At 46.3% G+C, this 25247-nt stretch overlaps 1 protein-coding gene across 2 annotated transcripts in view; it reads left to right on the top strand.

Moving 5' to 3' along the window:
* Positions 1-25247, top strand: part of LOC143426715 (adenylate cyclase type 6) — a 45006-nt gene that overhangs the window by 4780 nt on the left and 14979 nt on the right. For both annotated transcript variants that reach the window (XM_076900317.1, XM_076900316.1), the window contains exons 2-7: positions 2234-2395; positions 7891-8151; positions 8304-8465; positions 11303-11516; positions 12888-13198; positions 21995-22144. In XM_076900317.1, the coding sequence (XP_076756432.1) occupies positions 2315-2395; positions 7891-8151; positions 8304-8465; positions 11303-11516; positions 12888-13198; positions 21995-22144 (1179 nt within the window). In that variant the 5' untranslated portion in view covers positions 2234-2314. The remainder of the gene's footprint in view (positions 1-2233; positions 2396-7890; positions 8152-8303; positions 8466-11302; positions 11517-12887; positions 13199-21994; positions 22145-25247) is intronic.

The raw sequence follows: 25247 nt of genomic DNA, 5'->3' as shown, positions 1-25247 counted from the left end.
CAGCGGACTATTGTTCTCGCAAAACCGTGAGCCAAAAACTCGACCACTTCTTCTCTGTTGCGAGGCGAGATCGGCAGCTTTTCAAAGTCTTCCACGTGTTCATAAAAACCGATACCTCTCAAAATAGCCAGGTTCAATTATTTTCCACCAAGCAATTGATCTAGAAAATGCATAAAGTTTGACGAGCGATGCTAACATCGAGCCAACGAACGAACTTAATCAATCATTTTCAATTACTCTGTAGATTTAAAAATTCAATTACCTCGAAACTCTGTTTCTTCAACTTGACAAAGTCCAGGGGTCTCCATCAAGGAGAGTACAAATATTGTTGTTTCACGTCCCAGCGAAATAAATAAGCAGACAAACCAATCGCCAAGCTTGCAGAAGAAAATCGCAGCTTTCGTGCAGTGAAAAAGAGTTGCCACTCAGATTTCCCAGGCCTACGTGAACCATGGAGGCGACGAAGGACACACCAGAATCTTTGGATGACACTCGAAGACTATTCGCGACTCGGCTTTGCCACTCGATATCGAGGATTCTCTTTTTCTTTATTCACCTCGGCAAACGCTTCCCTCTTCCCTCGATCCATGGTTGGTTCCCTTGTTCTTCGAAGCCTCCGCTCTGGCGCCTGCCCTACAAGTTCGCAATGTCGTTGAATAAACCTTTCAGAAATATTTCGAACGCTGTTAAAATCGATTAATGATTCGGATAACAATTATTTTGGTGGCATTGTCGCAGTAGAGATGATAGACGGGACAAAGGTAATGTTCATGCATTCTAGTCCAGGTCATTGTGTGCAGAGATCGATCGGAGTTAGGCGGTGAGCATTAATTTTTAACGCGACTTCCTCGCTGCTTGTGCAACGCAATTTCCAAACAGATGGTGCTTTTTCTTCGCTTAATAATTCGCAGTCAGACGTTCGTTTAACATCGAATCTCTCCCTGAAAAGTATATTAATCTCGCAGAACTCTGAACGACGTTCGAATAAACGTGTCGGCGATGGCGAGCGCGTTGGCGAGGACAACGAAACCGGTCTTAGTTCGTCATTGACGAAGTGTTAACAGAGTCGGAGAAAAATGGAGGCGAAGAGTGCAAAGGCTCGAGCAGCGAGAGAGGCTTCAAAGAGGAAATAAAAATAGAAACGAGACGAACTCTCCACGGCTTTGTCTACTTAGTTTCCCCTTCCTTATCGTTCGTTCTCTATTTCCGTGACTCTGGCCCAACCCTCGTCATCTACGACCGCCATTCGATGCATGCTCGTTCATTTTCAAACCAGTTTCACTTTTTACCGAATGTAAATTATTGCGGCTCGTTAAGAAATCGAAGGAGAACGTCGTTCACTGCCTCGTAGGGTAAAGACGAATCGATGCGATCGTTTATAAGGAATTATGTAAAACGAAGCCTGGCTGGGACATAATCGAGGCTTAAAGTCCATCGTTTGGCCCAATTAGCGGCGGCATAGACCGACGGAGCTCACGATAACGATTCACGCGGATCTTCTTTAAGAACATTAGGACCACCTCTTACGATCGGATATAAAAGAGAAACAAAAATGAAGTGGAAAGTGTGTTCTTCATTTTTTTTTTTTTTTTTTTTTTTTATTTGCTCGATAAGTCTCGTTTTTTCAAACAAAAAATCAGCTTGCACGGTTCGATGCAATTGGGCGTGGAATTGCTCTTGCAAATTTGTTCCCGGCGAGAGGATGCGAAAATTTGCGGCGTTCCGTTTACGGGAAAAACGCGCCGCCCCATTTCCGTGGAACATTGCGAATTTCCGGAAGTGGAAGGTCGAGGCCTCCCCGGCTGGCCCGGCGAAATCGTTTTTCGATCCAGTTTTCCATCGAACGCAAAAACATCGCACGAATTCGAGCACGTTCTCGCGAAAAACCTTGTTTATTTATATTTCAGACTAAAATTCGTAGCGCGTTAACTCCCGCACCGCCCTGCCCGTAATCGGTCCGAATTTTTTTCGAAAATAAAGCCAGAGGCAAGTTCTCGTGTTCGCAACTCGGATTTGCTCTCCTCCTCTCTCTTCCGTTTCTTTTTTTTTTATTCTCGCGCAAAGATAACCTGGCGGGTGTACAGGAGTGACCTGTCTCGGTCCATCTCGCGCGACGAAAGAACAGGGAAAAGCTTTCCAGTGAGAAGCGCGCAGGGAAATCGCGTTCTTCTTTTGAGCAAACAAAACGCGGGGAGATAGCGAAGAGACGGTGAAGATTCTTCTCTGGTTCTAGGGGGAGCATGAAGTAGCGGACAACGGTGTTCTATTGGCCCGGAGGGCTTCTCAGCCGCGACAGGAAGAGGCAAGGGTCGACATGGATAAATACGGGGTGGAGTTCCCGAAGCACGAGTGGCGTCACCGGCTCAGCCTCCGTGGCAGTCGACGAAGCCATCAGGTAAATCATCCGCGACGACTTCGCGATCTTCCGTTTAAACGAATTGCTTCTTCCACTCTGTCACCCCTCCCCTCCTGGCTTTGTCGTCGAGAACGGAACTCCCCCGGTCCTTTCAAAGCGGAAGGACTTCTGGATGCTTATTAGGATATGAGAAAGTTTCGCGAAACGAAAGAGTTGATATTAAGAAAGTTGGCCGAGAAGGGCTTTTCGGTTGGCCAGACGGAATATCGAAACGATGGAAAGTTAGATCCGCACGATAGGGAATGATTCTAGCGTCGCGATTGCCAAACTTTTTCATTTTCTTTGGCGAACTATTCCAGCTAGTTTCATCGAGTGTCATCTCTCGAATAGCGATTGTCTAGGTGATTATCTCGTACCTCGAAGCTCTCTGGAAGCCCTCTTCTACTTCTCGAGAGCGCAAAGTTCCAAAGAACGCGATGCCGCTTTGAACACGAGCGCGAATCCGGCATCGAGCTTAGTTGAAATTGACTACGCCAGTCTGCGAACGTTATATTCACCGGTATCGCGGACACAACGAGGAACAAGAGACAACTTGCAGCACGCTGGTGCAAACGTAACAACAAAGTAACCCTCCGCGGCGACGTTCATCCATTATTCAGAAGTTTACCCCAGCCACGAAACGCACCCTGCCAACGCCGTTATTACGACGAGTCGTCTGGCCCGCGAAAGAAGCGGTAATCTCGTTAGGATGGAATGAAAATTGAGCCTGATCCCAGGGCTGTTAACGGCGCCGGGCTTCGTGGCTAATTAATCGATCATACGCGATTATCCTGATGATCGATTAATCTCACCTTCGCTGGTCCACCTCTACAGATCACTCCTCCTCGCGAAGGACGGCTCTGAATTGGAAATAATAGCCAGCCTGTGGAATTTCTCTCCGTCGACGTATCTTCCCTCCGCGCGATATTAAAAAAGGAGTCCATCCCTGTAATTTAAAAATTATTTGATTAAAAGCCCGATACTTTGCCACGCGACGTATAAAATTGTTTCCGTCGCAGGACGAAAGTATATTTTTACAGAAACGGACTGAAAATCATCGACAGGCTGTTTCCAGGTCGGGGGAGCTGATAAATGGTTCTATTTGCGCGAGCCACCCTCGATTATTCGCGTGGAAAACGGTTAATTAATCGTATCGCCTATCGAACGAAAAACGAAACGCGGGACATTCGAGTGGGCTGTGTTTACCGTCGTCCTGGCGAGTCCTGCGGCGCGTTTCCACCAGAATTCCGCCAGGCGTGATATTTTAACCGACGTACAAAAAGGATCGGTACTCCCTGGCCGTGTCGACCGCCGATCCAACGTGTTTGCCCACTGCAAGCCATCGAGCAATTATTACCGGTTACTCGATCGTATTTACCGGGTGGTGAAACCGCAGGATCGTGCTCACCTATCTCAACGATACCCAGTCGGTCGCGTAAATTTAACCGTTGTTTAACCATCAAACTTTATCATCCCGCCAGCAGACGTTAGTTCTGTTAGAAACACTACGATTTATACAAACACCTCCTCAGTGAACTCTCGAGACGAAGAGAGATTGTTTCTAGGAGTTGATTTCGTAGGTAGTTGATATACGTGAACTATCTAAGCTTCTGACGAGTCGAGGATGACAATCTTGTCTAAACGAAGCGTCTTCGCGTCTGTACTACTATAATGATCACGATTAGCGTTGTAGAAGGGTTGGTTGTACTAGGTTTCACTAGTTCTACCCTTGAAACGTTTCGGTACATTCACACTTGTCGCGAATCTACACGCAGCGAGCATTTGGTGCCGCGGTTGACATCGAATGTAACTGATTACGAATTAAAATACCGATTACACGGGTACAGCGACGGGTTGACAGGAGTTATTCGTTAGAGCTGGTGTCAGTGCTGTAACGTCCAGCGACTATCGTTGCCGAACGACGTCAATTTGATTGCAAATTCCGTCCCCGTTTAAACGAGCACCACCGCGATACGGTGTTTCGTCGGCGATTAACCACCGACGCGGAAAATCGTAATGATCGAGTAAACTCCGAATGAATAATTAACGAGCGTCCGGCCGAAATATTAATAAAACACGGGCGGACGAATGGTGTGGCGAGGGGGAGGGTGCGGTGCTGTCATAGTTCCGGGGCATGAAACGAATTTGCAAATTCCCGTTCATTGTACATAAATAATTCATCGTCGTCGACTGAGCGCGATCGAACGCTTCGATAATCGAGCCGCTGATAAAAAGGATCGCCGGTCGTTTACAAAGGCAAAGAGTCGTCCCGATATATGGCGGGTGGCTCGAATTAAAGGGACAGAGAGGAGGACGCTCGAAGGGCGGTGTCGCGAGAAACTTTCAGACAGACGGCACTCGCGTGTATTCCGGCAGATAGCGGAATTGAACTGAAAATTTCCGTCGACTGATAAGTTATCAGCCGTTTCGTGTGCGCGCACGACGGCAAAGAATGTTCGCCGAACGGTTTCGAGCGCCCTGCATTTCACGCCGATGGTTCGCAAAGAGGACCGATAAGGGCCTGTCGGTGGACTGCAACCATAGGTTCGCCAGTCATCACCGTCGATTCGATCTTCGTCGGACTGAAAGGTCGACGAACAATGGTAACCGCGAGCCGGATGAAATTTTCGTTCGCCTCGAGGGAAATAATTTTAGTTCGACTCGTAATTCGAGTATCTCGCGGTTGTTCGAGATTCGACGTGGCCGTCGAAAGGGGTTGAAACGGAAAAAGGGAAGATATTCCGCGGTCTCCCTACGAAACCCAATCGTTTACCTAACCCGCGTAGAACGGCGTCGAGATTATAATTAACGAGCCGATAATCAACGTATCCAGCCTGATACGGTTTTCCCAACCGATCGCCATTGTTATCGGCCGATCCGTAACGCGTTTCTAATAGCGTAAATATAATGGCGGTTGGGATTACGATAATTAAACACGCCACGATATCCGCGAGAATTAATTCGATTATCCGCCTGGTGTGTTCAACGACCACCGTGTCGGACTCGTTTCCATTAAAGACACTCGTTAATCCCAGCAAAAACTCGACTATTGTTAAAAAATAAAAAAATAGAATTACTCTTAATAAATGTGTATTTTCCCTAACAAAGTGCCGTGTAACGGATTACCTGTTAATCAAACGACCGTGTAACGCGAAACGAGAATTAAATTTTGAAAAACGTACAATGTCGACGTACAATTAGCACGTTCGATGAAGAGAGACAGAGAATATCGAGAATACCTGAACAAAATATTACAATGAGAAATTCCGATCGATATTCGCGCACGCGATGGAGGTATTGGTATTCGCACGCGACAAAAGTGAGATGTCCACGGTCCGTTCCCGGTCGAACGAATCGGGAAGAACGGCTGGCGAAACGATAGCGTTTTGCAAGGCTGTCGAACGCGTGTGCGATAACGAAACGATAGGAACGAAGCGTGGACGTTGATCGAATTAACAAATACAACTACCCGGTCGACAACAATGCCCGTCGGAACGGCGGCTTAGTGCGCGCGGTTGAACGGAAATAACATCCTTTATTGAACCCTTTATCGATCGCTCGACGAGATTAATGAGTTCTCCCCTTTCGCCGCGCGTCCGAATTAATCGCTTCTTGCTCGAGAAGAATTGCGCTCTCTCTACGCGAGGAACCGTTTCAGTCAGCTGATATCGTCCGCGAAAGTTTCCATCTCGAAACGTTTACGTAAATAGACTGTATAAAAAATGGACGAGCGCTCCGATACTTGGACGCTGATATTTCAAAATGACAATGGCGATATATATTAAAAGGGAGAGGGATATCTTGGCAGGAGAAAAGTTCGAGAGAAGCTCTGAGGAACTCTGGAAGAAGCGAAGCTCAAACATCCCCGACTGCTTCCAGAAGTCGATAAATTCTCCGTAGGAATCGTTCACCCCCGGGGGAGGTCTTAATTGCGTGAAAAAGTTCCCTCTGATGATAAAACGCGAGTCGACGTTGTTAATTCAACGGACGCCCCTTCGCCAGTGACGTTTCAATCCAACGTTTCCTCCTCGAGATCGTTCTTAGAAATCGTTTGAGAAACGGGGCTCGTCCCTCTCTTCGAAATTCTATTTTTTCTCCTTCAAACGATTTCTAACGAGTCGAACGAAACTCCAGCCAATAAAATGGTAAATCCGGGATGAGAGTTTGAAGTGCAAAAGGGGCGCGTTTTCCATTCACCGGAAGTTGCTCGTGGTAAGAGGGTAGTCGACGAAGAGTATCGCAAAGAATTACATGCGAAAGCTCGGTTGCGAGACAGACAGATTTTTCAATCTCTTTCTACAGATGCTTAAAGCGTCGAGAAAGGGAGCAGAAAAATTGTGTTACGAGACAGAGGCTGGCGGATACGGAAGGGTAATGAAATTCTTGGATTTATAATATTTATTTCAAGTTCGCCGAGAAGAAAAATACCGCGTTGTTTGTTGTCGATCCCGCAGGGAGAGCTTGGGTAGCCAGCGAAACGATTAAGGGGAAGTTTAATAACTTTTGTGCAGCCTGCAGCCTCCGCTTTCGATTGTAACTCCATCACCCGCACCATTGAGGAAACTGACTCGAGATGACTGCCCACAGACAGAATCCTCGCGTATCTTTCTCTCTAGATAAAATCATTGCACGTTCCCGGTTGTACAATTCGCAATTAACTCTCAAAAACTGGCGTTCGTAGAACGTTGTCGAAGCTAGAGCGATATTGTCTTTACGCAACGGTACTCGTGGCAATTTAGAAGCTGCGATCAATCACATTGATTCCTGCGACCTAATTACACGGCAGTTGTACGTCTTCGACTACGGGGCCAGAATATTCCTTTACGGTCCTATACACGAAACGTCGAGACAGGGGCGCCATGAAAACTTTCCAAGGTATCAGCCCCGAACGCGGATGAAAGACGAACGACGTCCGAGTCGTATTAAATTTCTATTTCCTAATCAGACACGGAAGCCCGTCCTTTTCACTTCTTCTCCTTTCATCGGGTCTTATCCCACATTTTATCGATCCCTCCTCTCTAATGAATCTTTTCCACGGCGATCTTCTCTGACACGCGTCGAACTTAAAAAAAAAAACAACAAAAAAGTAGTAAAAACGAGAAACACAAAATTTTCTTCTCTACCTTCGCAGTGACAAAATAGACGTATTTTCGATCAGTAATCCTCAGCGTACAGTCACGGAACGCTTGCTCTCTGATTCCGTGTACACGGACAATGAGAGGATGCAGAGTACGGGAATAAAGTGCGTGGAAGCGTAAAGGGTTACGATGCAGCTGGTTTGCAGGTCGTGATTTCAATCCCGGTACCAGTGTTCGCCTAGCGCGCCTCGTGAGAATAGGGTGGCGTGTAGAAAGGGTTCGAAGCGTTCGTAATCATCGAACAAATGATGAACCGTGTACGGTTCCTGAAACATACAACACCCGAAACAGTCTCGTATCGCACGTCCTTATCATATAGAAACAATGTTTCAACTCTCAACTCACAATTGTTCACAGGGTGAGGCGCCAAACAGGTCTGTAACCGGCTCAGTGAGGAGTACCAGAAGATGGGCCAGTTTGCGACAGCACGTGAGCAGCAACGAAGGAGGCAGGCCCCGGGTCGAGCTGCTGCTCGATCCACCAGGGTCCAAGTCTTCCACGCCATCCTCTCAACCGCACACCCCGAACACACCAAGGACTCCGCACACACCGTCGAGGAAGTCCAACTGGGAGGTGATCGAGCACTTTACTGGTGCTCCTCGACCCTCCATTATCACCGTGAGTCATCGTTCCGTGGAACAGTAACGAAGCAGTAGCTCGAACGTAGATTCATTGTTTTTCTGATGTTTCTCGAGGATATTCGATGGTAGTTGCCTGAAAGTTTTCGTATGAATAACAGAGATAAGAAAGTGGAGACGTGGTTTCCACAGATGAGCAGGGGATCGGAGGTCGGGGTGGGCCTCGCGTCCGGAAGGGAGAGCACCGCGCAGGAAACGGCCGTGAACACGTCCATCACGCAACCTGCAAGGAAGTGCGCGCTCTGCCGATTTTTGAAGTCCCTCTGCGCGTCTCATCGCTTCAAGAATTTGCAGGTAAACAGATCGACCGAGTGGAAATCGGTGTTACGAGCCACAAAAAATGCTGGTCACGATTCTGCGTCGCGAATGTAGGGAAACATGGAATTGCGCAACAAGTACGGGCGGACCGGAAATCCGGGACAGTACGCGGTCAGTTTCGAAACTGCTGCGCCCGATCATTCGTCTTTCTTCGCTGCTCGTAGATTCGCATTTGCGGTGGCCACGTTCGCGAAAACACGTGACTCGAATCCCACGAGAAAACTTTCCTTTCCCAGGAGTTCAGTTTCCGGTTGGCTAGCCAAATTGCTGTGTCAACGATTTCAATAAATATATCGGTCCATTCGCTCTCGTAGAGAAAATGTACTGTCGTGGGTGAAGCACCCACGTCTCGTCGAAACTGTCTCGACGCGACCTCGTCGATCCATCGACTTCTTGTTTTGAAATTAATTTCGTACGAGTAAATAAGCGAAAATTTGCTTGTCGACGATGCGCGTTCAGCTGTCCTCGCGTAGCCCGCGGCTCGAAATCGCTAGCTACGAGTCAGTAACGAGTAAGAGAATTTAACGAAACGAAATGAGCCATCCGAAACAGCTGAACAACCGACCAAACGTTTCATTCTTGTTTGCACACGTAGCTGAGCTTTGTCGTGTCATTTATTTTGGGATTTGTCCAAATATCACGAAATGATTAAATTCGATCCTTTGGGACGTTCAACGAATCTATTCACGTCACGTGGTAAATGTAGTTCTATCTATCCGCTATAGTTTCAGATATTGGCCACGAGTCTTCTCTTCCTGTTTTGTACCATACGAGCATTCTATGCGTTCCTCTGTATTTATAATAGCGCGATGGTCCGTTAACCAGCTGACTCTGATCGAGCATGGGCTCAGGATGGTCAAGAGTCCTCGACGGATGGACCGTACGGTTTCGATTAAGCAGGCGTAGCGAGGACGATTAAGGAAACGGATTGCTACGGATATTCCCCGGGGACGATCGATCTTGCTTGCCTCCGAATCAACTCTGAATAAGTTTCTCGCCGGCGAACTTTCCGGGGAACCGTGTCCCGTTTGTTTTCGCTAAATTTGCCGAGGGTGGAAAAGTGATATTTATCCCCGGGAGAAGGTATTGAATTTTTACGGAAATTCGTGAACGGTGCAGCAGCGAAATAAATATTTCCAACTGGATGGCCGCGCGTCCATGGCCCGCAGTTTTAAAGCCACTCTCCTGCTAACATTTCCGTAAATATTTTTCATCCGAGCAAAAAATTAAAATAACAATGGCGAGGGATTAACGGCGGAGCAAGGAAACCGGGAGGGAAAAGAGAGGAAGAGCCATCGCAGCGGCGTTCGCGGTGATTTATTTCCGTTTTCCACGGTTCGACTGGCGACCTCGCCGCGGCCCTCCCAGCCCTTTAATTTTAGGGATCGCTAATTCCGACACGTCTCGAACTAAATTTAAACCCTGGTCGAGGCTCTTTCCACCACACAAATCGGAACCGGAACCGTTTCGATTTTCACCGTGGGACTAAATTAATCCTACGCTTGGTCAGTCAGTCAAGCGACTTCCCAAAGTTCCACGAACACGTAGCCACCACCGTGAAACGGTCCAACTGGAAAAGTTTCATCGGCCATTGTCTGGCGAACTCGTTTTCGATCGAATTACCGCGGTAGATTAATGGAACCCGTTGTTAATTATACTTTCGCCCCCGTTCGCGATGTCGATCCTCGTTTCAGGACGATGGAGGGAAAGAGACACTGGAACTGGGTTCGAATCGTCCAAATATCGATACTTTCGGTAAACGAAAACGTCCGTTCTGCAGTGGAGCGAGTCAAGCCAAGAGAAAAGCCACTGTGCATTAAAACAGACGGACTTTCCTTGCTTTGACAACGAAAGAGGCGGATTCGCTTTAATTTCTGTCGAAATTAAAATAATACGTAACAATTATTTTGCTACTCCGTCCCGAGAAACCAATTAGTGAATGAAAATTAAAACAGTGGCTACGAAACGATTATACTTTGTTCCAATTTTGATTCGGATTTAATTTCAACCGAAACCTTATTTCATCCAATTTTGTTCGTTCGCCGGCGAAGTTCTAGGAATTGCATTAAAACCAGAAAGTTTGTTTAATTTTCAAAAATCCTGAGGGAAATGAAACCGCGTGCATCTTGCCGCGGTGACGAAAGTTTCGACGTGCATACGCGAAGAAAATGGAGTACACTCCCTCGAAGACGTTTCCCCAACCAGAAGAGTGAAGCTTACTGAATCTAATTAAATTTAATTAACCAGGTCCGCTTCGAATGGATTCCATTCACTCGATACACGAGGAGCAAACATACGTTGTCGATGCTTCGAGGAACGTCTTAAACGACATAATGCCACCGCCGTTCCGACGGATTTTAAACGAGGACGCTCCCTATCTCCGAATCATTTCCAAGGAAATGAATTCGCGTTCTACGCTTTGACGAACACGCGACGCGTTATGAATTCCCCCCCTGTTTAGCCCAGGGGCAAACTACACCGACGGGTTTTCCAATTTCCTACGTCTTCGAAGAATCGAGTCTCTGGTGAAATTCACCTTGCGTTAAGACTCGCGACAGATAAAACACTCTGAAACAGTAGTACCACCGACACCACCCACGATTTCGTGTCAGCTCACGTACCACGCGAACTGAACCGTAATACATGAAATATGAGAAGCGAACGTAGCGAAATTGTTCAGAGAAAACGTGAATTAAAATTAAAAGCGAACACCTTGAAACACGATAATTGAGAGAGAGTGAGAGAGAGAGAGAGAATAAATCGCGTGAACGCCTGAATCGATTAAAAGGAATTAAACAATCTGTTTCGTCTAGGTGGAGATGCTGTACCAGCGTTACTTCCTGCGAATGAATCAAAGCAACATGACGCACGTCCTCGGCCTACTGGCTGGTCTGGCTCTCGCTTTGGTCGCACTACTGGCCCTCAAGATTATCCTGGAAGGTAACCAACAATTCTTCCGCGTCTTGGAGAGGCCGGAGAACCTGTCTCTGGCGGTGACACTGGTCGTCTGCGTTGCAATTTATGCGGGTAAGTGCCGGCAAGTTACGCCACAAATAGCGGGGATAAGAGACTCAGTGAAGGAGCTCGATGATCAAGGAGACGATCAAGAACGACGTAACGGAGGGCGGGAGAAATATCGTACGTTTTTCAGAAAGAACGATTAACGAGTCTCGATATTACTCGCCTTGGAAAAATGTTCAATACTTTTCGTGGTAAAAATAAAAAATAGAGAGGAACCGTCGTATCAAGTAGAATTGGACGATACATAGTCAGACGCCCCATTCTATCGTTTCCAGGCGCTTCGAAGCGCCATTTATCATTTTTATCGAACTGTCGCAGACAAGATTCTCGTACGAATGAAATTTTAATTATTCCCCGACCAACGAGAATATCTCGAATCGTTGAATTATAACGAGAAATCGTATCCGTAATCCATCTCGAGGCACTAGAACGAACGAAGGATGACGAGCAGGAATGGGTCACAGGATCGCCACGAGACGCTTAAGAAAAATGACCCGTTTAATGAACGATAATGGATACACGGTCGCCGGGAAATAGTTTTCTTGTTTTATTCTCGGTTGAAAATTGCGGAGCAAAGTTTGGCTCGTTTCGAAGCGGACGTTTGAAACTTCTGCGGCCGTGACTCGAATGAAATCGGTCGAGCGAAATTTTGGGGGCTGTTTCATAGGGTATCTCGCTTAGTTGGCACTGACCACTTGATTGTCTTCTTTAATTTTCTCGTCATCCTTCCCACCTCGTTTCTCCGCCATTGGACGTCCACAATTTTTAATTGGATCGCCCCTCGTTAAGTCGAATATACGACCCGGACGCGACTCCAGTCGAGCAAAAAGGCGCGCGCCAGTTTAGGATAAATGATTCCGGTTTTAATTAGCCGGAGGATCAAAGCGATCGCTTTAAACGTTTCCCGGATTCCGGTCACTTTCGTTCCGGTGCGGTTTGACCCAGTTACACCGCGTGGACGTTAATTAAAATCTCCGCGAAAAAGTGTTTCGCGTTCGGCGCGAGCCAGGGGAAAAAAATATTGAAATACCATCGCGTACCCTTATCAAAGCGCGTCAAAGGCCACCGGAAGCATCATTTTTTTTTTTATTTTTTCACGCTTCACGTTGTCCACGATATTTTCCAATCTACGGATTCCCCCTCCCCTTCGAAAATAAAAAAAAAAACAATTCGCGCGCAGTGACACACGAATCAGTGCGCGCTCAGTTCCTGGAAAGCATCAATTTTCCAGTCATTCGAGAGCTATCGATAAAAAAACAAAAGTTACTTTTTATTTATCCTATCATGTTAGTCATCAATTTTTTTGCCCCTTTGCACCCAACAGATGCAAGTTCACCCTCTATGTCCAACGTAATTTCAGGATTATTTCAATTTCAGCATTGGTGGCCGCCATATCCAGGCCAGGTATGAACGAGATCTGGCTGGCAGGAGTCAGTGGAATAATCCTGGTGACTCTATTGGCTCTGCAAGTGGCGTTGAATATACATCTGGCGTTGGTATCCAGGGAGCATCGTAGCGGAGGGCCTTTGGCCGCGGCCTGGGCCGTCTGTTTCTTCATTTACATGGCGTACGCGTTGCTACCAATAAGGCTTCGATACGCCTGCATCGCTGGTTTCGTATTCTCCCTGGCGCACCTGATCGGAGCGTTCACCCTCTACCCGTCGCAGTACCCCGCCATGATGGAACACGTGAGTGACGTTCTGCATCCCTCGTTCCGATTTCCTCTAACGAGCCAAAAAAAAAAAAAGGAAAAAAGCTTCCGTAACTTGGACGGATAAGGCAGAGGCGTGTCTTGGCTCCGTTCGCGAGATATCGTAAATTATAGTAGCCATGGGTCGCGTGACACTATTGGCCAGGGGAATTCCGACGATCCGGGCCGTTCTCGGAACTTTAATGGGCGATTATTAACCGAAACGGCGCAATCGATGCCCCGTTAAATCGAGATACGCGCGAAAATACACGCGGCCCCGTATCACGGCAGAACCGCGATGGTTCGACGTTAATAATAGACCTCGACGAAACAGAAACGCCTCGAGGTATCCCGATTCAAGGGAATTTTCCTTGGGTGCATTCACCCTGGATCGACGAGGCGTCTCGAACGCCCTGGGAAACGGGTTGTTAAGCCGCGGGTGATAATTTACACTTGCGGCTACGCCAAGGAACGGAAGACTCCGAAAGACGCCTCGCGCCTAACCCACGGTGGGGATATTAACACCGTGGGAACTAGCCCGGTCCTCCACCTCGCGGAGAGTTCATTTTTACCTAATTAATCAAAGTCTGAAACTGTACTTAGCCGAGTTTAGTCGACTCGATCGCCTGACAACTTCCAAACTGGTCTTCCTTCCTTCCCTAGAGGCCCGTGGAACTTCCGTTCAAGAAAAAGACCAGGATTAATGAATTTCCCCCGTAAACATTCATAAATTACCTCGAACGGCGACAAGAACCAGCCGCCCTTAATTAAATACCCGAGTGATAAGCGTTCGAACGACTTGGAAGCAATTCGAATGCTTCAACGGGGAGAGACGGAAGTTCCGTGCCGTGGAATGGTGGCCAGGACTTGTAATTACCTATGCGGGGGGTGTTGGTATTTCCGAACGAAATCCACGGCCTCTGGTAACCAATAATGCTCCACCCGGGTAACGAGCTACGCGCCCAACGACCGCGGGATTATTTTACCGAAATCCCATGATCGATACAGTGACGTCCGATAGAAGATATCCAGGAAGGTCCTGCCAGCACCCGCGTAGCGCAAGCCAGGGATTATCCTGCGGACGAATTGAATTCTGCAGTTATTTCGAACGGCTGAAACGTCTGTCGATAAACGAGCTATTCCAGAGTGGAACGCTCAACAGTTTTCAAAGTCTAGGGGATCCGCGAATGAGAATCAGCTGTAATATATGGAGTTGGGCGGGCAGAATTAATCCTTTGAGCAATTTTACGAGTAATTCTTCGGTTTCGATACGAAGAACGCGATCGTGATAGGTGGATTAACTATCTCAAAGGATGTTGGAACCATTTCGAATGCCATAAATAGCTATTTGGTGCGCATGGGTACGATGAGCGAGATGCAAATTTTTCGATGAAAATGCAAATTCCTCTGTAGCTTTGTCGAATTTGACGTCTAATTAGAGCGTGTTACATTGCTACGGTAACATTTGCTGATCCTGCCACGTTCGACTAAACCCGGCCCTTTGTCCGGAAGATTCAACCGTCATCAAAGGGCAAAATTCGCTAGGCTTTTATCGTTCAACCAGTCTGTCCCAGAGAAATCCTTTTCCCAATGAAAAATCTTCCCTCTGTCCAATCTCGACTTCTTGCTCGTCCTTTGGCGCCTTTGTAACTACGCTCTCCCCGTTCTCCACGCGATCGATTCCTCGAGGGTGGCAGATTTTTGAATATCCTCGAATTTCCTTTCTCTCACGGCAGATCAATTTTCCTCGACAGAGGATAAGATGGTTCGAATTGGCCGATCGGTTTTTTTCGAGGACTCCCACCCCTCGATACGCGATCGCTCGTGGAACATATGCGGCCGCTGATAACAGATAAGGAAAACAGATCGATGACGCGGAAGCATAAAGCTGACACGGTCTACTAGGAAATCTCATGGAAACAGTTTGTTGTTATTGGATTTCCTTCTGAGCGCGGTGTCTTCATCCATCAAGCCCCCTATGCTTGCCCTCCACCCACGCCGCGTCACGATTTATTTAGCTTTTATTACAGTGAAAGCGCAAGATGCAACCCCGGGCTTTATCGGCACACAGAAAAACAGTATCGCGTGTCCATTATATCCGGCGGATTTACTACACGATCCTGACACGTTCTTAAATCCAATTTCAACTCTTCCGTACGACGCGTCATTCGGTCGAGATACACTGGAAATTTGTCATCCGGGAATTTCGAAAAGGACTCCTCCTATCCCACGCAATTTTATCCTCTGTTCCTGGAGTTATACTCGTAGGCAGAAGCGCAGGAAGTAGTCCAACGCTACTAGCTGAAATTAATTAACAAAGAAGTTGCCTGTGGTCGATCCCTTCATTATCTCCGTGAATAAACTGCGCCGTTAATTAGCAACGGTAAGAAAATAATAAACCGAATCGCGACTCGGCGGACCGGCTCTTTTCAAGGTAGGAAGCCAGTCCTTTCAGAAACTCTTGATCGCCGCAAAAGAGTCTCGTTTTTCGTTCATCGCAATTAATCTCCAATTATGATGAAACTTGCCTTCTAACGAAGCTACTTTAATCCTCTCCTACCTAGAACTCGTTAAACCAAGAAAACAATCGAGGACTTGGGCGTACGAGAAAGTTGCGAGCTCTTCGATTATAAAGAACCTTCTCTCTCTCCCTCTCTCTCTCTCTCTCTCTCTCTCTCTCTCTCTCTCTCTCCCCCTCTCTCTCTTTGATCGATCTTCGATTCTTTCGGTATCTGGTCGCGAAATAGCGTAACAGAGGGTGTGGGTGCGGGTGTCACAAGAGATAGGGTGTGCATCGAAGGCGAGACGAAGGCACGCAATCGGTCGGTGGGTAGGGACGTGACGTCCAGCTCTATTAGGGAAAGGCAGAGTCTTCTATTGGTTACGTCCAGGCGTCCTTTGAGCGTGCGACTGATCAATTCCGACGGCTGCCAGTGGCTCGTAGAAGCCGTCAAAGCGGCGACGAGCATGTTAACACGGTCCCTCGGAAAGGGGCGAGGTCTACGCTCCAAAAAGAATCCGTTATGAGATGGAGTGGGTGTCTCTGCTGGCGTACTTGGCTGGAACGTACCTTCTACCAACTTTCACCCTCTCTCTTTTTTCTCTCGTTGCAAAATGTCGCGGAACACCCGCGGGACTCGAGACCCTTTGACGCAGAGAAAAAATATCGATTAACGATGGTCGATTTTACGTCTCTCGAGTTTTCACGCGAAAAGTTCTGTTTTGTACGAGTGGTTACGAATCGAGAGGGAATTGGCGAGTGGAATCAACGCGTGCATCTCACGTATCGAACAGCTCAGGATCCTGAAAGTAACGAGATCGATGTTTTGTTACGGCTTGTCGACGGTACGTTCGCAGCGAACTTCGATCGTCTCGATACTTTCAAAACCCATTACCGTAAAACGCTTCAGGACTAAGCAGAAGCTAATTGGCCAAGCTTTTTGAAAAATTGCTCGCCGCTTGGGATTGATACAAAGTCAGACGAGACATAGACGAGCAAAGTATACGAAGGGTCGCGTACAGTAAAACTTTAGTTCGACTTCGCTTTACCCTCCAAAGAAGAAGCGTTTCAAAGAAGATTTTCTAACGCGTATACACGATATACAAATACGTACAAGTACGGTGGCAGAAGTGTGCGTATCGTAGATCCTGGAATAAACGTGGAAAATGGTGGAGAACGGAATGCTCGTCAGTTTGTGAAATTGCAGGAGAAACCTAAAAAGGCGCGTCGAACAAAAGCCGCTGCCGCGATATTCCACCAGGGAAACAATAATTTTGCCTCTGCGAAGGAACTGTGCTCCTTCCTCGACAAAAAGAGTCCTGCGTGTAACAGAAATAAATCTTTCGTTACGATTAAGCATCGCAAATTTTACAAGACAAACACCTCCTCTTATTACGAATTACAACGATTCGTTGTTCACTGATAAACAATCGGATGTGTTGTATGTTTGTGTAAACAGCACGCCTGTTCAGTGCTTTATCTCGCGTGTAACATTACCTACGATATCACAAGGCAGACGAAGCGAAGAAATAATGCAGGACTCTCGAAGAAAGCCGATTAAACTACCGTGGATTTGCGTATCGATCTGCAAAGCACACCGCGCCGCGTTATTCCTGCGGTCTAACCGCGAAAACGTCCCCAATCAGCCAGGGTAACTTAACCGCGAGGTAACGCAAAAGGGAGTTCCGCAACAATTTGCGAAATTGCTTGTTTAATGGCCATTCCAGAGATGGGACGGGGATTCCTCGGGGTTTCCCTTTCGAAACCCCACTCGGGACGTTATCAAGTTATTAACCCTACGACGCGAACGTTACTCGTCATTTTCCTGAAAAAAAAAGAAAATTTGCAATTCTCTCTGTTTCACTTTAAATGATGATCAAAACTATCGATTTTTTGACGGGTTGCCTGACTGTCTAAAGAATGAGAATGGATCGGTACATCTGTATAATAAACGCAGCAGAGAAATGAGGTAGGATGGAAAAGAGGATAAACAAGAATAGAGAAATATTGCGACGAGGAGAGCAGAGAGCAAGATGTATGAACGTGGGATAAATGTAACGTGCATTGTCGTACATATTCTAAATAAATCAGTATGCAGTCGAGGGCAGAGGGACATCGACAAAAGCCAGGAAACCTCCACCTCCAGAAGGGGATGAAATTGTTCTGTTCCGGAGGAAGGTTGCAAATTCAATTACAAGATCGGTCAGTCGCTCTAATGGCGAGTTGGAACTTTGTTGAGCAACTTTCGGAGAAGAAAAACAAGCGATCGGGAAATGGGTTCGTATATTCTGAGGAGGCAACGCGACTATCGGAGATAGAATTTTTCCGCGTGAAGAAACGCCCGGAAGTGAATACTTTACCAGGTTTTCTGTGTATCTTCCAGCGCCCCAACGAGTGGAGCAAGAAAATAGGTCGAATCCAGATGCTACGCGCTACACCCCTGCTACTTCTTTCCTCGGATTTCTCGCGTGTTCGTAGATCGAGTTCACGAGCAGAGTTTCAATCCTTTCATCCCCGAGGGAACTCGTCTCTGCTGAATATCAATTAATCAAGAGATTACTCGACCGCCAATTTAGACTGCTACCAATCAATTTCTCCTTTCGATCGTCCGCGACGAAACAATAGATCCGCTCGAGATACAAACAGACGCGGATTCGCGAAAGAAAAAAATCGTATTCGCTCGCGCGGACAATGGGCCTCTGATTCCGATGGATATACTTTCGCGAGCGACTTCTCTCGCGAACAATACCCATACTGGACGCACTAACGAGACATAGACTTGGTTTCGATTTTAACACGTACATAACATACGTATACATACGTTACATACGCGCGCGTCCACGATTTCGAACGTTGTGTTCGTTAATCGTTGATCAATGGTATTTAATTGGTGTATTACAGTATCGTACCTGCGCTAGAAACCTCTTGCAGAATAATCCGTAAACCACGTATTAATAAATCCGCCAATTGCGCTATCGAATTCCCCGATGCTATTAATTCGCAGACTATTTCGTCTCTAGATGTCTACGCGACGCGTGCAATTTTCGTTCCAATCGATAGATCGATACGTATTTCAGCGAAGAAAACGAACGTTATAAAAAATGTACAGAGAGATGATAAGCTGAGAATCGCATGAACACAGCGGAAAATTATCATCCGCTCGCTGAATAATTTCTAACGGGTGGTTTTATGTACGTGCTCTGGCTGACCCACGGTTTAACAAGGAAGTATATCCGTTTAAATTCCCGTGGTAAACCGCGAACAAACGAGGAGCCCCAGCGTCATAAAACTGGGGCAGGCTGAATTTTAAGGGGGTGAAAAATGAATAGGACGTCCCGCGGGAGGCTCTTTCGGCTTGTAGTCGAAGGATCTCGCAATTATCGCACGATCCAACTTTTCTCAGCTTCAAAGATCGAACGAAACGAAAATGATGGATTGGCAGATTAATTGTAAACGTCGATATACAGCTGGATTGTAAAACGCTGACGAATGAGCGATGGACGTTCGAGTTACTAGATGGACAAATCTTTGATTTCTTCACTTAAAAATCTTTCGTACCGTTCTAATAAGTGTCAAGTTAAATTGTCTGGTTAAATAGCGCACAAGTTGAATATGCACGAATTTGTGAAACGTGGACTACACGAAGAGATTCGAGGAAAAGGGGAATGTCGTAAATAATTCGAGTGCGTCTCTGACAATTTCGTAGGGAATTTCTCGCGGATAACTCCAAACGAGGAGATGGAAAACGTTCCCGTAAAAGGGACCGTGAAAAAGGAAAATCGAAATATCGTCAACCGGCTGAACCGGAAAATTCAATTGCCGTTTAGGACGGAGACTTTCCATTGGCCGAGCTCAGCCGGAAATATGATCGGAAAGGAAGCTGACGACGGCGAGGGGGACACCAGGAAACCATATTATTCCACTTGTCTCCTTCGCTTCCGTCTCCGCGAACGTTCTGTTTTCTCGCGGACGACGACCAAAGGGTTCTACATTTTTCGAATCACTTCCCCCGTTACAGAACTCGGATAAACAACGAACGATCCGGCGGATTTCATTAAAATTATTATCGTGTTTCCAACTCCATCCGAACGGTAATTAAAAGTCCAGCCTTTTTGTTGGCATCGTTTGATTATTAAATTCGAGCTGTTTTCACGGACGAACTTTTGCTTCAACGAATTTACGTCACATCCGCGGTATAAAATTACGGGAGTTTGAAGATAGAAAAAAAAAAGGATGGAAAGAATGTTTCGTAAAATTGCATTTCACACCTGCGACACCAATTTTTCGCCAAAAGTTAAAAGAAAAAAAATATTCTATAATTCCGTTTCTTTTTTTTTCTTTGATTTATTTCGAGTTATGATGTTTTGGCAATTTGTAGCAAAAACAAACGACATTAAATGTTCGTTTATCGTCATCACGGAGCTCGTTAATCCCATCAGAGGGGTAACTAATTCCGGACAGCCCCTAAAATCGTGCAAACATTCTGTCTCGCAATTTCTACTCCCATCTCCGTTCCGAGCCCAAGGCTTCTAATTGAATTCCACTTTAATTAAATATTAGCAACATTATTAAACGTTACGACTGGCCGATTTAATGAAAGTATCGGATCCAATTTGCTGCGGGAAACCGTACCCTTTGTTGATTCTTCCCGTAAACGGCACGCGTGTGCTCTTCGTCGAGAGTTCCAACGTCTATCTGGCTATTACCAAGATGGAGTAATCGAAGAAGACTCGCCTACATAAAGTTTCAGAAGCGAAACGAGCAGATTCCATTACTCGATCGTACAATTATTTTTAACACCACGCGAGATAAACCGAGTGAAAAGCTAGCAAACCCTCTGACGCTCTCGAAATATTAACCGGAATATTTCACGCGCTCTCGTCCGTCTCTGCAAAACCACCCAACTTCCTCTAATAGCCTGACAAGGTGTCTGATCCAGTTAAATTTCGAAATTTCACCTGCAAATTTCGCTCGCTTGTTACGTTCCAATCTTAAAGAGAAAATTTCAAATATATGAAAAGGAACCATTTTATTCCGTACTTCGTACTCTTTGATTAGGAAGAGAACTCTTGTTTTAGCGAATGTTTGATAGAAAATTTGGAGAATCGATGATACGTACGGTCAGCATGGGTCCCTCGTAAGTTCGTTGGACAGGTGACCCGAGTGAATAATTAATTCGTCAGACACCGAGTCAGGAATTCTAATTTACCCGGCAAATGGTCCCGAAACGTAGTGGAAGTCTGTTCTGCATAATACACAAGATAATCTTGTGGAATCTGTGAATAATTCAATGGTCTGAAAAATTCAGACCGAGCCCTTCCGTTAATTATGCTCCTGTAATTTTTCGGCTGGAACAACGCGAGCATCGTCGCTCCCTTTCTCGCATTACTTCAACAAAATGTAAACGTGCATTTATAAACTCTATTCGATTAAATTCGCTTGCAATTTTCCAACATTGAAGCAGATGAGAGCACTTCGAAAATTGAAATTGGGAAATCGAACGATTCGAGGAATTTGAAAGGTCTAAGTTAGGCGTAGGCTAGGTTTGTCTGATGTTGAACAAAAGATGAAATTTGTCGTAAAGTGGAGCACACGTGAGAGATTCCAGCAATCCTACAGGTGGTTGCGGATCAATTCGCCTGACCAGCAATCGTTGGGGTTAAGTTTTGCGATTAAGAATCTCCCTCCAGATCTCGAGTCTGCATTCGAATATTACAATCGTCGATAAATAAAATTCTATCCCTTGAAACTTTTACCATTCAACAAAAATCCACAGCAACTTGGTTGCGTGATGATTAACGATCTACAATGTAATACCAAGTTCTGGCCACCCAAGAACCCATCCAAAAAGCAAATCACCTTGGCGGACCGCAGCTGTTACATACACCAAAGTTTCACGTGTGCCCAGGACCAAGTTCCACGCAGCGGGCAAAGTGGATTAATAGCGAAATGGAAATCCAAAGGAGGCCTTAGAAGTGGGCAGCGTCGATTCCAAAGTGACGGTAGCTACATCAAAGAGGCAGGAGTTATACTCGCGGCAAGTGTTTCCCTTTCCGGGCCAGGCATCGGTTTAATTAGAGTGACGTTCGCAATTAGTATGCTCGCGAGTATCAAGCCCTACGCCAGCAACTTCCTAAACCCAATAAACCGCCCCTTTGACTGGCCCTGACCATCAACGAAACACCGGATGCGCTCAGAAAACTGGCTACCTTTGGCCTCGCGAAACAATTAACTTCGCCAGATATACTACGCGAGACATAGGTAATTATTTACTGTGTTACTCTTTATTTCTAGCTGCTGAGCTCCATAGTGGTCGTGGGTGGAACCAATATGGCTGGCGTGTTGACGCACCATCCTCGAGAATTGGCGCAGAGGCAAGCCTTCCTCGAGACCAGACAGTGCATCGAAGCTCGTCTGACCACCCAAAGAGAAAACCAGCAACAGGTACGCACATAAACGTCCATGGAATTCCGTTCTACGTAACCACTGTCTCGTGTGTGGCTAATAGAACCTTCGAGTGAATTCAACTGGAGATCGTTCAACTCGTTCAGCGTCAAAGATTTGTCTCGATGAAACTGTTTTCTTCCATTAAACAGAGATTGCAATTACGATTAAGTTGTTGCACGTTTCATTCGCTCGCGTTAATAGAAATGCGAGAAGAGTATCGAGAATATCGAACGGTCTGTTGCTACATTTGTTGGGTGATTTAAATTATGCTTTAATTAGCGCAACCGTTCATCCCTTGTGCGGACGTTAAAATTACCAAGTTGGAAAATCCAGCAGTTACCGCACAGCGAGCACGTTTAACCGGAGCGAGTTCGATCGACGAAACAACCTAACGAAATTTTACTAATTAGAGCTACCCTTTGCACGGGCCGTCACGTTAATTGATGCACTACCCCAATTATTTATTAACACAATCATCGACCACGCGCACGAAACCGTCCGCAAACTGCGCTCGACTAGCAACGCGACACGTTCGTTTATTATTCTAAATACCGTGTTTCCATCACCGTGTCACACTGTAATCGTATCGTTTCGAGGTATCGAGTAATTTACAATCGAACGGATCTAAATATGGAAATTGTATGTTTAATACGGAAACACCTATCATTCGAGAAATTATTGGGAATTGCAGTTTCCACGGTGATAGCGAAACGAACGAGTTCTCCCTGGGATACGGATTTCCACTGTTGGCGAATATTTTCGGTCGCAAGTTTCCGCGGTGGAAAAACATCAAACGACCAGAAAAGCGCCGCTGCGAATTGGGATTTCGCAAACAGTCGTGAAACTTTCATTGAAGTTGGGTAAACTGGACCGTTCGTGGGAACTGGGAATTAGCAGGGCTTGTTTACGTAGCAGTCGCTCGAAAAAATCCTCAGATCCACCGATCTGGGACAATCCCGCCGCAAAGTCGAGCGATATCCCTTCGTTCGAGGAACGTTCAACCCCATTTCCCTCCTATTGCCTGGTTCTCGATGTAACTTTTCAACGTTCACTCGTTCACAAAAAAATTTCTGTACAATTGTAGAGAGAGAATGAAAAGCGTTGGCGCGTTTTATTAACAGAGATAAAGCAATGGATCTGAATTTGAGGGGCGCACGAACCCAGCCAGGGACTTTGGGGTTGATAAACAAGCCAGCTCGGACAGTGGCCGATCGGTATCGCGGCGAGTCACGGATTCCTTGTTAAATCGCACAATGGACCTGGTCACGGGTGGAACGTTCGCTGGAATTATAAGCGATCCCCGATAAGCTCGTATCTTTAATAGGCTTCCGTTGGTTTCTAAAAATAATGGCGGTCGGTTAACCACCCCAGAAATTACTATCGAAATTCCTTTGCAGCTCTCCGTGCTTCGTCCAACCCTTTTAGACTGGATTTTTTTTCCAAAGAATTTGCTATTCTATGCTGCATTAATAGTTCATATTCTACTCTCCCTCTTCCTCTCTGAATTATAATAGAGATTGAGTCTTGTTAGCTGAGAAGAACCGAAGCGAAGGAACGGATTAGCTTATCTCTGTTGAAAGGTGGCTGCGTTTTGGCGCATGTTCAACGCGTGTCACCGTAATCTCGCGGTGAAAGGAAGAGAAGGAGGTTGCGTACAGACAAGAAGCTTCCTCGTACGAGGTGCACGACGTTAAACTTGGTGGTTGCAAACGGGCCAAGTCATGCGTGTGCATCGTGGCGGGCAGATAAGCGAATGTCGCGCAGATTGTCCTGACGCTGCACTGTAATCGCCCGGACGCCCACCTACGCGACTTCCCAGGGCCTCAACTTCTCCTAGTAAGCGAAATTTCGCTTATCAAAACACCGCGTTGCGAGGACCGCTTGTTTTAATTACGTCCAACGCGATACCCGGTTTTTGCATCGTTCGCGAATCCTGCGAACCGACTATCGCGTGGAATTATCATTATTTTTTCAGAGGTTGCCAAGAAAAAATTAGGAATTTTAATTAAGGAACCTGTCTCGTACGAGAAGGGGTTAAGCATCGCGTGACAGTCGCGATAGTACGATATTCCACGGAACCCGATGCTATTCTCACAGACGAAATCGAGTCAACGCCTTCCTCCTAATCCTAACTCAAGGACCTCCACTCGACGCGGTTCAGAGTGTCGCGCACAAATTCCCTGAACAACAGTCACGATTTCCCCGGTAGACAGGAAGCCTCTGGAGGGTTAATACCTCGCCAGGATCATCGACGTCCCATTTTCTGTCGCGTCTACCAAGACACGATCTATATTCCGAGAGCTGTCCTAACGCGTCGCTCTTCCTTCGTCTGATAAGTCTCTGGAGAACTGATAAACTCCATCTATTATGGTTCGCTTCGAGTCAAGCTCGACTGCGTTGCCAGACGGGGAATCACGACCTCGATTAACCCCTTCGCTGCTTAATACGATTACTATATATACTCTTATGATTCTAATCGCTCTAATAAAACTGTTGGCACGTGTTCACTGTAGAGGTTACCAACGCGTGGGAATCTCGAGTTTTTCTTAATTAAGACAGACGGAGACATGTAAGAGAGAAGATACAAGGGAAAATCAATTTCTCCTGTTTTCACGAACGGAACTGAATTACGCTTTCCTTAACAAAATGAAATTTCGTTTGCCACCGGCTGGAATTTCCCTGGGACGAAATTAAAGCCTTCCGACGGTGAAAGCTTTTCAATCCCGTCCGTTGAGGGAAAATAATCAAATCAACCCGCCGCTTTTCTCAAGATCCTAATTGTCCTGCTGTTTTTCATAACAGTGGATCCTCCTGACGCTACGATGTTTGACCAATTTCAATTTTTGTCGTCGTTCTTCATTTGTTTCCTTCTCAACTCCTTTCAGACCTTTTCGATAAGTTATCTTTATGTACGTGTACGGTAAAATCGCTCTAAAAATACTGTTATTTCTCACCCAAACTCGTGCCATTCATCGATTCCAGTGGCAGACACGATCGAAACGAACACGGCTCTGTCACTTGTAAATTTCCCGTAATTCATGGCCGGGTGTTCGACTGAGATTATGAAATATTCAAGACCGATCGTTATCGCGTCCGCAGC

This window comes from Xylocopa sonorina, chromosome 9 (genome assembly GCF_050948175.1).
Source record: "Xylocopa sonorina isolate GNS202 chromosome 9, iyXylSono1_principal, whole genome shotgun sequence".
NCBI classification, from domain to species: Eukaryota; Metazoa; Arthropoda; class Insecta; order Hymenoptera; family Apidae; genus Xylocopa; species Xylocopa sonorina.
The sequence above is the reverse complement of the archived record's forward strand: the minus strand, read 5'-3'. Positions and strand labels throughout refer to the sequence as shown.